This window comes from Vespa velutina, chromosome 16, assembly GCF_912470025.1.
Source record: "Vespa velutina chromosome 16, iVesVel2.1, whole genome shotgun sequence".
NCBI lineage: Eukaryota > Metazoa > Arthropoda > Insecta > Hymenoptera > Vespidae > Vespa > Vespa velutina.
In genome coordinates this window covers 1,142,501-1,155,000 of record NC_062203.1, presented here as the reverse complement: position 1 = coordinate 1,155,000, position 12,500 = coordinate 1,142,501, and the positions used below count along the sequence as shown (strand labels likewise).

At 30.6% G+C, this 12,500-nt stretch overlaps 2 protein-coding genes and 2 long non-coding RNA genes across 10 annotated transcripts in view; 2 read left to right on the top strand and 2 right to left on the bottom strand.

The window, feature by feature from the left end:
- LOC124954824 (protein pigeon) overlaps nucleotides 1–4,235 on the bottom strand; it is a 5,757-nt gene extending 1,522 nt beyond the window's left edge. Inside the window, exons 1-6 of one of the 3 annotated variants that reach the window (XM_047508348.1) lie at nucleotides 3,080–4,235; nucleotides 2,693–2,888; nucleotides 1,988–2,127; nucleotides 1,614–1,926; nucleotides 1,265–1,527; nucleotides 5–1,188 (exon numbers count right to left, since the gene is read on the bottom strand). In XM_047508348.1, the coding sequence (XP_047364304.1) occupies nucleotides 5–1,188; nucleotides 1,265–1,527; nucleotides 1,614–1,908 (1,742 nt within the window). In that variant the 5' untranslated portion in view covers nucleotides 1,909–1,926; nucleotides 1,988–2,127; nucleotides 2,693–2,888; nucleotides 3,080–4,235. Of the gene's footprint in view, nucleotides 1–4; nucleotides 1,189–1,264; nucleotides 1,528–1,613; nucleotides 1,927–1,987; nucleotides 2,128–2,692 lie in introns of all 3 variants that reach the window. The other 2 variants (XM_047508349.1, XM_047508347.1) reach the window with 2 other exon arrangements.
- On the top strand, nucleotides 902–11,073 carry LOC124954830. Its single transcript, XR_007102683.1, has 4 exons — nucleotides 902–3,612; nucleotides 7,474–7,667; nucleotides 8,416–10,575; nucleotides 10,656–11,073. It is a non-coding gene; the product is annotated as an uncharacterized LOC124954830 (long non-coding RNA).
- The window catches only part of LOC124954825 (zinc finger MIZ domain-containing protein 1), a 28,708-nt gene continuing 20,773 nt past the window's right edge, over nucleotides 4,566–12,500 (bottom strand). For all 4 annotated transcript variants that reach the window (XM_047508353.1, XM_047508354.1, XM_047508350.1 and 1 more), the window contains 10 exons: nucleotides 11,954–12,236; nucleotides 11,498–11,860; nucleotides 11,143–11,401; nucleotides 10,641–11,033; nucleotides 10,203–10,549; nucleotides 9,913–10,098; nucleotides 9,685–9,827; nucleotides 9,104–9,593; nucleotides 8,779–9,012; nucleotides 4,566–8,641 (listed from right to left, as the gene is read on the bottom strand). In XM_047508353.1, coding sequence (XP_047364309.1) covers nucleotides 8,504–8,641; nucleotides 8,779–9,012; nucleotides 9,104–9,593; nucleotides 9,685–9,827; nucleotides 9,913–10,098; nucleotides 10,203–10,549; nucleotides 10,641–11,033; nucleotides 11,143–11,401; nucleotides 11,498–11,860; nucleotides 11,954–12,043 — 2,643 coding nt within the window. In that variant the 5' untranslated portion in view covers nucleotides 12,044–12,236 and the 3' untranslated portion in view covers nucleotides 4,566–8,503. The remainder of the gene's footprint in view (nucleotides 8,642–8,778; nucleotides 9,013–9,103; nucleotides 9,594–9,684; nucleotides 9,828–9,912; nucleotides 10,099–10,202; nucleotides 10,550–10,640; nucleotides 11,034–11,142; nucleotides 11,402–11,497; nucleotides 11,861–11,953; nucleotides 12,237–12,500) is intronic.
- Nucleotides 11,144–12,500, top strand: part of LOC124954831 — a 5,258-nt gene continuing 3,901 nt past the window's right edge. For both annotated transcript variants that reach the window (XR_007102685.1, XR_007102684.1), the window contains exons 1-2: nucleotides 11,144–12,280; nucleotides 12,418–12,500. The exon at nucleotides 12,418–12,500 is cut by the window's right edge. This is a non-coding gene — a long non-coding RNA (uncharacterized LOC124954831). The remainder of the gene's footprint in view (nucleotides 12,281–12,417) is intronic.

Below are 12,500 nucleotides of genomic sequence, written 5' to 3'. Positions count from 1 at the left end.
TTACCCTCCACTTGGAGACATAGGAGTACTACATCTGGATAATGCCTCTGGTTGATAACATGCCAATGAGACCAACAATTTTTCCGCAATTTTACTTGGCTGAAATCTTGGCTTATCTTGAATATTTTTATTTAATTGTTCCCAAAGTCTAGTCCACAAATCGCTATGATAAGGAACTAATCTTTGCTGTGGTGAAAGTAACATAACAGATGTATTCCATAGTTTTTCATGACTCAATGTTATATTTAAATCATTAACTTTTATTTCAAAACTCGTGTACTCTTCCATCGTAGTAACAGGTAATAATGTTAATAAGGGCATAGCATCTGCAAGTAAATTCTTTTGTACCAAAGCGTATGATCCGCCAATAAGAATTTCTTGCATATATCGTACGATCTCCAAAAGTCGAGGTTTCTCTGCTACAATAGATACTAAATCCGCAATAATTTCCATATCATTTTTATGACAAATGAAGTAATGCAAAATTCCCAAGCGTACTTCGACAGAAGTTTCTTTTCGAAAAATATCGATAAGGAAATCAGTAGAAATGGATAATTCTACAAGATCTAGTGTGGGTAAATCAATAGTTAAAATTTTTGAGTCAGAATTTGAAAATATACTGCTTCCATCTAAGTAGCCAATCTTATTCTCTGTAATATTATGATGAAGACCAGATGTTTCTTGCTTTTTATGATTTCCTTCTTCCGTATTTTGTAAATCAAGTAATGGAACTAAATAAGAACCATGTGATACAACAGGTGTTGAAGAACCACATAAAATGTGGCAACAGGGATCATGATTCAGTCCTATTTCAAGAAGATGTATAAGTAAACCTTGCACGAATACAATCATATAATGATTTTTATATATTGCAAAGGTTGGTCTTATAAGCTTAGCACGTGACCATGGTATGCCTGGTATAACACAATGAATGACACAACTATGATGAAGAAGCGTAACTGAATATGCAAAGTGTACAGTATTTGATTCAGTTAAAGAATTAAGTACATGTTGTGTTTTCATTGGTCTATATAGGTAATGATGACAAACACAGACCATTCCTTTAGAATCTGATACCACAATAAGGTCTAAAGAACAATCATGAACTCTCAAAGGTATAACATCATCTTCATAAGTTCCACAATTAGAAGTAGTTGATAATTGAGGTAAGTTTAAAGGAATATTTAACTGAAAAACAAAACATTGTAATTATTGACAAATAATTAGTTATATAGAAATGTTTACTGTACAATAAAATATTAACCACTGTTTCATGTGGAAGATCATCATGAAATTGAAGTCCACTAAGCGTCGGATTCGAACGAGACAATTTGATATTATTTTCATCGTTATCTTCGCTCACTAAACTCGTAGGAATTCGTCTGTGATGAATATGATATAAGACTTGATTTATCATATCCCATTGTGCCCAAACAAATTCTTTTACTAATTCTTCGTGTTTTAATTCTTTTATTTCCCACAAAGCATCCACTGATGCATCAAATATGATAGTATATATCATAACACCTACATAAATAAAATCATAACATTAATATATAAAGAAAGTTAAATAAATCCTGATTAATTTAAGAATAATTCTATTATATACTTACATTCTTGATGAAGTAATAATAAAAATTTATCAGATGTAGTTTGGAGTTTTTCCCTATATAAGAACTGAATACGCACTTGCTTAGATCTTTCAATTTCTAAATTATAAAGTTTATCTATGTCAAGTTTCATTAGATATGCTTGATAAGTTTCTACATTCACAATTGACTCTTCTACTTTAGAGCTATTTTCTTCAATAGATTCGACAACTTTTTCAATAGAAGAATTTTGCTTTGTCACATAGCCAAGCAACGTACGGCTTTGATTTATTGTAGCTTGAACAATATTCAATATCATTTGAAAACGATGTAGGATCTACAAAATATAATGCGAGGTGTTTTTTACAAATTATATATATTTTTTATATAATATTCACCTCTAATTTATTTTTAATCCGGTCGTAATGGCCTATAACAGTATATTGCAAAACTGTGCCGTCTTCTAATAACTTTTCTTCCAACCAACATATAAGAAGAGATCCATCTTTTTCTTGACCCAAAAGTTTCCATTGTTCAGCTACAAATATAGAAATATAGATCATGCATGAGCTAAGAAATATTAATATATTAATATATTAGTTATAATATATACAAGGCTGTTATATAGTTTTCGTCATAAATTATGATATAAGAAGTAGTAAGTAAGCAAATACAGACTGCAACTTCATACTTGTAAAGTTATAAGATTTTCACATATTTTTATATATATATGAAAGTGAGTAAGAATTATTGAATATTTCAAAATATATTTATGATACAAGTAGAAGCACAAGTTATTGTACAATTTTAATGCTTTTATAATTTATTATGATATAATTAATCACAATAGAACATTGACATTTAAAGGATATATTAACCTGTTACTATATGTATTGATACTTTACTTCAAAGAATATTAATTATAAAAATATATAAAAATAAATATTAGTTTAATCCTATAAATGTCAATATTGAAATAAGAGCAGTAAATAGAAAAAGAAGTAGTAAGTTACAAGGAAATATAAAGAATTAAAAAAAAAAACAAAAAAAAAAAACAAAAGAAAAAATAAAAAAAAAGAAAAAAAAACAGAACCAATCCTTACTTTCTGTTAATCATGTAATTCCTATTATTTACTTGCTTTTTATGAAACTTGATAGAACACTTATAATGCACTTATTAATACTTCCTTTTCAATCATATAATCCAACAACGTTCCTTTTCCTGTTTCCAATTGAAAAGTTCCTTTTTAATGCGATAATCCGATCAAAATATTGGACTTTGTTGGTATTTATGGAATGCTATTAAATTAAGAATAACAACAAAACATTCTACATCAATAAATAAATAAACTGAGCTAATAGTATAGATTGCCTTTATGTATTTTACTTCGTTAAGAATTATTTTATTACAATAACAATAATGCTGAATATATCATTGCACTATTAAGTTTATTAAATGTATCTCTTTTATTTTAACAAATATAATATACCTGTGACAGTTTTATCTGGCAAAAGTAATCGTAGCTTGGCAGCAAGATTTCCTATCATATCTTTCTCGGAACTATGTCTTAATAAAAAAATCTTATGTGCAACGATTGCAATTAAATGAAAAAAAAAAAAAAAATTACTTTCTCCGAATTAAAGAATTATGTAAAAATGTCACAAAAAGCACATTTCATTAGACAGCTGGATCCCATTGTTGAATTATAGAACTCAAGATGATAAGGAGATATAGACGTAGAAGACGTAGATGTTCTATCTCTTTCTAGTAAAATATGATTGGTCAATGCGTTTCCATGGTAACGGATCAATCCTATATCTAACTGCACCTTTGAGTAAATCTATAAAAGGCGAACCAATGGAGGATATTTAGCAGATTGTACAGTCGGTATACACAGGGAAGGTTATTTTTGAAGATCATCTTAATCGAATGTGAAGTAAAATTGTAATATTTTTGTTAAACATATTGCAATAAGTAATGTATTCTTAATCGAATTAGAGTTGCAACTTGAAAAATAATAAGGTATAAATTTATGAAAACATTATATTAAAAGAATCTCGTTGAAAAGTCGTTACGAATATTTTATCGTAGTACAACGAATCGATAAGATTTGAAAGATGGTTTCCTTTTTCCTTTTTGTTTGTTTTTTTTTTTTCTCTCTTTAATTCTTTTTCTCTTTCTACAAAAAAAAGAACTTAAAATGGATCGAAAATTTAGAAAAAAGACATAGACGTTCGATATTTTATGGCTTTTTTATTGAATGTTCCTAACTGTTATTAAGAAACAATGTGTATCTCTCATACATGTTATAAACTGGTCTTCGTGTACATATTAAAATTTTTTTTTTTTTACGGCAATGTAACCAATGATATTATAGTATTTTTTTAATGTGCATGTATGTATGTATGTACGTATGTAACTATGTACGTATGTATGTATGTACGTATGTAACTATTACGTATGTATGTATGGAACTATGTACGTATGTATGTGTATGTATGTATGTACGTATGTATGTGTATGTATGCATGTGATGTATGTATTCGGGAGTAAGACTGATTATTCCACAGTATTTCGTACCGATTGCCCAAGGCATTCCTCTTATTTATTTGGTAAATTTTTCAATAAATGCACGTAATTTGTGTGTATTTATTAATGGTTTTATCGTGATCTAAATAATATTGATATGATTCTGTTTGGAGATGGCTTAAGAAATGTAAAGAGATATCTACTATTCCTATTAATTGATCTGTTCCTATGCGTTTGGCCTTTCCAAACATTTTCTATTTGGTGCTATAAGGAATATTCTGTATGTATTTAATGTCTAATTCTTTTTTCTTTTTCTTCTTTTTTTTTTTTTTTTCTTCTATACATCGGTACCACTGTGTTACAGCGCATGAAAATACAATGTCGAATTGGTTTTAAGTATTTCAAGTGCCTCCGAAAAGGCAACGATTAGTTGATGTCTTTTTTTCTTTTTTTTTTTTTTTTTTACCATTTTTTAATCGAACAATTTCATGTGATGCACAATAAGATCAAATTATATAGGCCCTCTAACATTTTATAAAGAGTATATAATATTAGAGTCGTAGAGATTTATCGTGTGACCTGGAAGTAATAAGTACTCGCGAATTAATTTATATATATATATACAATATATATATATATATATATATATATATATATACACATATATATATATACACACATATATATACACACATATATATATACACATATATATATATACATATATATATATAGACACACACATACATGTATATAGTATATTCAGTTCAAACGTATACACGTAACTGTTAAGATTTAGACGTAAAATTGGTGTTATTGAAAATATGAAGAAACTTTCTATATAAAAGTTATTTAATTTAAAAAGCAAAATATATGGTCGAGGAATTGTAAAATTATTAATTGCGCAGATTTTAACCTCTATTTTGTTTCTTCTTTTAATAGAATCGTATAATTTGATTTGTCAGGTAATTATTTTTTTTTTATTTATTTTTTTTTTTATAAACGGGAGTTAATTTGACTTTAATCGTGATTGTATTATAGAGAGCAGGGAAAGCGTAAAGGATTCAAGATTCACTATTTTATATTTTAATCGTACAAAGAAAATATATAGCTTTCGTATAAAGAAAAAGGTTTCTTCGTATTTTTAATAACCTAAATTTTAGGTTTTCAAAAATATTTCTCTATATACGTGAACCGAAGAGACTATATATATATATCATATATGTATGTATAAGCCAATTTGAAACGTGACGTAAATTAGATTCGTAGCACAAATGCAACCATTTTATTTTCAATAAGGTATTTTCTTTTTTTCTTCTATAAAATAAATTTTTTCTTCGTAAAGAATTTCATTCTTTTTTAAATATATAACAAATCATATTACCAATTATCACCACAATAGAAATTACAAACAAATGTGACTTATATGAACAAGCTCATTAATCAGTGTCCTTTGTTTGTAATTATAAAACAGATTTCATGAAAGCCAATTTGTTTGATTTTCAAAAGTTGTATTAAAATTAATAATGAATTCAAAACAATAGTCGTTTTTTCTTTTCTTTTTTCTTTTTTTTTTTTTTCATTTTCTATGTATATATATAAATTTCTGCATATAGTGCAGTTGTATATAAATCTCTGCGTCTCTTAAGAAACAAGACCATGTAGTGTGTATTTTAGGATATTACTCTAGGTAGGTATAGGTAGATGTTGCCTATGTACAATCGCATTGACGTTGCGTATGCTACTTCTTGGCAATCCTAAGTAAAGCTTATAGTTTGAATAAACTTCTTTAGGTAATTAGGTCTTTAATAAGTAGGTAATAATCCTATTAGAAATAACAGTACAATAACTGACTATACGAATAATTATTCTGCAGTCATGTACATGTTATATTCTCTAATATAGGGTATTCTCATACGATTTTTCCTTGTTTTGGTTCTGAGAAATAATTAAGATAATCATTCTTTTACTATTATAATTGGCCAGTAAGTATCTGCCATTTTACTTATATTATTATTCTATTTACCATATATACAAATATTATACAATAGTCGCACTTAATTAAGTAATATTAAAATCTAATTTCAATAATGTTGTAGTAGTTATACGAATAGAAACTTTACCGCATCTAATTCTTCCTTGTGTGATAATATATATCATAAATACACTTTTATATAAAATTTGTATAATCTACATGAATCACTTTAAGTATATTTTCTCTTTTTTTCAATCACAAAAGATACAAATGTAATAACCACTACATAAGCGGGGAAATTGTGGGCGGTATCACTCTGGCAGTATCTTATTCAGGCAGATACAACTGATGTCACTTTGAAGGAAAACAAAACAAATTAATTAGCTCAATATTTGTGCGAACGATTATATAGAGCTTATTTTCGCATATTGATCATTGCTTTTTATATATCAATAATAATATTTCAGCCCCTTTTTACATAGATGTGTTATATATGATATATATTTATTTCATCAGTGTTATTTGATTCAGTACCGCTTAAAAAAAATTTGATTACACATCATTGTTTCAGGATGTATTTTTCTAGTTATTTACATTATTTTTCTAATTGACCTTTTTACATATTTGACATTTTGTATTATTTATTATGTATTAATAATTAATTATTCAGTATGCAATATGTATTATCACAATATCAAGAAAACTTCAAAATAAATTCAAACTCTTTTGAATGCAGACATTCATTACAGAAATGTGAAAATAAACTCTATATATGCAAATTGTTTCTAAATTTTGATGTATCTTCAGAGATATATTTTATTAATACTTGCAATACGCTTAGATTAATACTAGGATTCAAAGATATTTTATTTTAAGTATATCACTCTTTTCACATTTTTGTCATTTAAAGTTGTTCATTTTTTTTTCTTTTTTTTTTTTTCTTTTTTTCTTTTTTTTTTTTTTCAATGAAGTTTAAGGTCCTAATATTGAGTCAAGTTTTATACGTACAAGTTTATAATAGATTTATTAACTTTTATGATTCATACTAATTTCTTTAATGATTATCTGATTCATGTTCATCAAGTCAAATAAAAAAAATATTTTATAACAAAATACATACTAATAAGCTAATAATAAAAAAATAATAATAATAATAAAAATAATAATAACGAAATTTAAATTTATGTTAGAATCTAGTTCTCTCTTGTATTTCTATAGAAGACATAGTCTTTTTACTTTTTTAACTGTTAACTTTTAGATATTGAATAAAAAATTTTAATCTATTAAGTAATATCATTCAGAGTAAACAAAAGAAAAATCATTTTTATAATATGTCTTGACTCACATAATCATTAATGTGATTTAAATTTTTTTCTCAGGAGATACATCGTGAAGAATAATTGTCTATGTCTCCAGTGTGAAGCCCAATATCCCCTTCAATTATTCATTCCCATCTGTTGCTACTATTTATCTAATGGAGAGGAACACTATATGCGCTATATCCATTAATAAGCAGGGTAGTTCACAACAGATGAACGTATTATCTAATTGGATTAAAACTTATTTACAAGAGGTACTGTACATTTACATTATAATTCTGTTGTGATGTAGGTCCATCATAGCCTTGAACGCGAGTAGACCGATCTTTTATGTAAAGACGATAATGCAGGGAAACTTCAAAATGTTAAAAAACATTTGAAGTGGCACGATGTGTTCCAATGAGCAAACATTTAAATTTACATTTAAAGCAAGATCAGTAGTCCAAAAAAAAAAAAAAAATAGAAAAGACAAAAGAAAACAAAGACAAAAAAAATACAAAAATAAAAATAAAAATAAAAATAAAAAAAAAAAAGAAACAAAAAGAACTTGAATATTTCACAAAATTATCAATAATTACTGATAAACATTTACATCTTGTAATAAAATCTCGTTCTATTATTTGTCTATAAAGTCCTTATTGCATTCCTGGAATTATTATATTGTACCATTTAATTTCAATCGATTCGTATAATTTTATCGATAAATACCATGGAACATTTGCTCACTAGAACTACCATATCAGTTCAAGTATGCTGTACCCATCCATGCAATAAAATCTTTACAGACAAGCACTAATTATCGTGTTTGCTGTACTAATGTTAAAAGTCATCATTACCCTAGTCATATGCCCTAACTCTTTTCAATAGGAATTATTACAATTAGAGCTAAGATTGTTTGTACCATTGATTAGGTGAGAGCACCCACTGTGAACCCAACACATTTCTTATATCCCTCATATACGAATTTCGTCGTATAAATCGGAATTTTTATTTATTTTTCAGTAAGATGCTAACTTGGTGATCGCACACCTCTGATTTTGGGATCATAATTTGATTATTTCATTATGAAGAAGTATAGTTTCTTGAGATCTTATTCAAAAAGTGCCAATATGTCGTCGCTCGATGAGGGATTTCCACTGCTTGCTCCACTACTAGGTGGAGTATTTAGATCAGGCGGATCTAAATATGAGAGAAGTTCCATTGGATCTACGACATTGTCTGGCAAGAGCTAAAAAAAAAAAGAGATTGAAAAAAAAAATTAGGCCATGATATTTTGCATTCATTTTATATCATTTTATATCAATAACTCATTGATTGCCTAGTATATACAATATATAATATATTTATATATTATTTAATACTTACATTCAATGCTTCTTGGCCAGTACCCTCGCCATCTATAACCGCAGCTGGATCGAAATTTAAGTCTGATGGTATGTCCGCGGTATCGGTATTTATATTTGTACTTGTATTACCAGACGTATTATGGTTTCCTGTAGATTCCTGAGATGCAGGAGGAACACTTGGTGGACCACTATTACCACCACCAGGTGTGTGGGGTGTGTGAGGGGTATGAGGTGTGTGTGGTGTGTGCGGCATCTATCATCACAAAATAAAATACGAATAAATCGTATGGGGTAGGATTTATTTATTTATATTAAATTCAGTTTATTATATCTAGGGAATATACCTGATCATTTAATGATTTTTCCATAGCATTAAGGGGATCCAAGGAATTCACTGATTCGTTCAAATGAGTAAGAGGTCCCGTTCCGCTGCTATAATCGTTATTGGTTGAGTTATTCGTTCCAGGATTGATATCGAACGATCCACCAGATGAATTTCGGTGATTGATATTATTATTCCCGTAAGTGGACGACGTATTGTTCATCATCGAGCCGCTTACTATGCTACTCATGTCCGGTGGTATATAGGGGCTCATAGCTTGATTCATGTCCCAATTATTCATTGTGGGCATATTCATACTTCCAGGTGACATAGCTTTCGTCATTCTTTTACAATCATTTTCCTCTTCTGACTTAATATTGGCTAAATTCTTAGCAGGTTTCCAATTCGCCGCAGAGTCTATCGTTACTTCTTCTACTTCTGCGGTATTCAGAGTATTCAGAATTCCCCACATATATTGATCGACCTCTAAACCCTCTAATTGAGCTGGTTTTCTGTAAAATTAAAATAATGACATTATTAATAATAACATATTTTCTTTTTTATATATTGGTAATTAATAACGATTTGATTTTGGATACTTACGTGCACACAGGACACCTCCATGAACCCCGTTCGCAATTTAATTGCAGATAAGACTCTAAGTCGAAACATTGTATATGTTTGCAATCGTGTCCCCTCGCTGGCAGTGTAATACGTTTGAAAGTTATAGGACATTTTAAAGATACCTGTAAAAGGATGATATAATGATGATATAATATTTTTACAGGTTCATAAGTTAATATAAAAATATTTAACGAAGTATATTCTTACCTTAAGTGCTGTTTGTTCCACGACATCTTTCTCGGATTGGATGCCGTTACTCGAAATTGTATTATTAAAATTTCTTTTGATTTTCGTTATGCAATGTTCTGCAGTAAGTAATCTCTTACGTAATAAACCTTGCAGAACGCTACGTACACTTGGTCGATGGACTAATTGAAGAACAAATAGATGTGACTGTAAATGAGAATAAACATTTATATTAATATGTACAGACTAAAAATATTTAAATGCCAATGCTACACATATCTATGTGTTTTTTTTTTTTTTTAAATACTTACACAACAGCATGCGGATACTGTAATCTGTATAGTATTTCTTCCCGGTTGGCACACGTCCTTTAGATAAAGAGGCTTGTGGGATGTCTTGTTTTCGCCACGATCAATAACGAGGGGCGTTGCATTGACAGAAACTTGAACACTTGCAGGCCAATTTGTGTTCATCTGTCTATCTTCGTGATGGAAACATTTAAGCTGTAGCTCCAAGTCGGATCGCCACATTAACGTTTGATGAACCGTAGATTTCAGTTGAAAAACATGGTTGCTTACAGCCAAATTATGTTCTAAGCGGAAGGGTGGAAGAATAATACCGTCTCTCACGGGGAATGTTAATCTTAATTCATCGTCTTCTGCGAACAAGAAGATTCATTATTAGGTATCGTATGCATTATAATTAAAATATTTATATTTTATCATCTCATATATACTGTATGTATTTACTTTGTATATTGACAGGCGATTTGATTTCGTTGAAATTTGGTTTAATGTCCGGATTTGGACTGATGTAAGGTGGTATACTAGTCGCTGGCGTTAATGGAGGAGTTGGATTACCAGGTATAGGACTATGTTGATAATTCAGATTTGCTGCCCCTGTCGTTCTCATCGACGCCACATCCTGTTGGTATTGACTTGTAGCCGCAGCAGCAGCAGCAGCAGCAGCTCCGTACGAAGATTGTCCACCACCGTAAGCTGCATTTTGTTGATGACCGACGAATTGGTTCCCTACTGTGGTGGGTCCCATACTAACTGGTACACCATTGCCATTATAATATTGGCCTGCTGCTGCTTGCGACGCCGTATTATACGATGGCGTTGTTTGCCTCATGTTCGTCCCTTTAAAATATGTTATTTAATGGTAAGCACAAATTTCATTTTATCATTATAAATATTCGTAAGAAATTTTCTCTGATATAGAGATAAATAATTTAGTATTTGAACTTACCACGTATCATAGAATTCGGTCCAAAACCAGCCGCGGCGGGATTCATGCCTTGCATCGGTTGATACTGAGGTTGGAAGTTTGGTCTTGCCGTAGCTGGATAATTATTTGGATATTGTGTCGTTGGCATATTGTTAAAACCTGGCTGCATCGCCGCAGGATTAGGATTAGCATAAGGTCCCTGCTGTCTCTTTTGCGCCATATGTATGGCTGGATTAGGATATGGTGCTAATCTTCTTGGATATCCTTGAAGAGGCTGCGCCTGAGTAGCAGATGAATTATAGGTATTTATAATCATCGTTATCATTATCATCGTTTTTACTTAGCATTAAGCGGACAAGAAGTGGCGAAGAATTACCTGCATCTTATTCATCTGTATGTTGTTAGGTCCCATCATGTTGTTCATTCCCATGTTACCCATGTTACTCATGGAGCTCATGGGGTTCATACCGTTCATACCGTTCATACCGCTCATACCATTAATGCCGTTCATGCCGTTCATGCCGTTCATGCCGTTCATGCCTCCCATTGTCATAGGATTCATCGTGTTCATCCCACTCATACTGTTCATTGAATTCATGGAATTCATAGAATGCATTGGGCTCATAGTGCCCATGCCGTTAAAGTTGCTCATCCCAACTGGCCCCATTCCTGCCATTGGTCCTCTTTGGGCGTACCCTGTGTTGTACGTTTGATGGGGTATCCCATGTTGGCTTTGCATCTATAACAATGAGCATAGGAAATTGTTATAATATGATCGACGATCATTTATTTTTTAAACTTATCATTTTGCTTGCATCGTATGAATGTTTACCTGATTAAATTGTGCGGGGATATCTTGGCGGTCCTGCATGGCCACCACGCTGGCAGTGGCGGTGGCCGTAGCGGTGGCAGCTGCCACCATCGCCGCGGCACTAAATGTCGAACCACCACCCCCGCTCTGAGGTGGCACTGTGTTATGATAGCCGGATGATAGCACGGGTTGCACCCCAACGCCGATCGCCGCCGTTTTTGATAATTATATAGTTACCAACCCTTGAAAAAATATCGAGCTTCCGCGTTGAGGAGTAGGAACGTTCAAATGCCTTCCAGAAATTCTAAAACATAATATTCCTCAACGATAATTTTATCATACTAACAGGTATGTATTGTAATTTGTAACAATTTGTGACCGTGTAATAATAAACACTAGTCGCTGTCATTTAAGTGATAATTTTTAATATCCTATGGTGAAAGTAAGCATCATGTTATTAAATTAGTAATCTTTCATCCCGCTAGAAAGTACAAGGATTAGTGGAAGGGTTAGCGCAAGGATACCCGAAGAATTCGTTCGACAAAATGAATGAAGTTTAGGTAGGTAG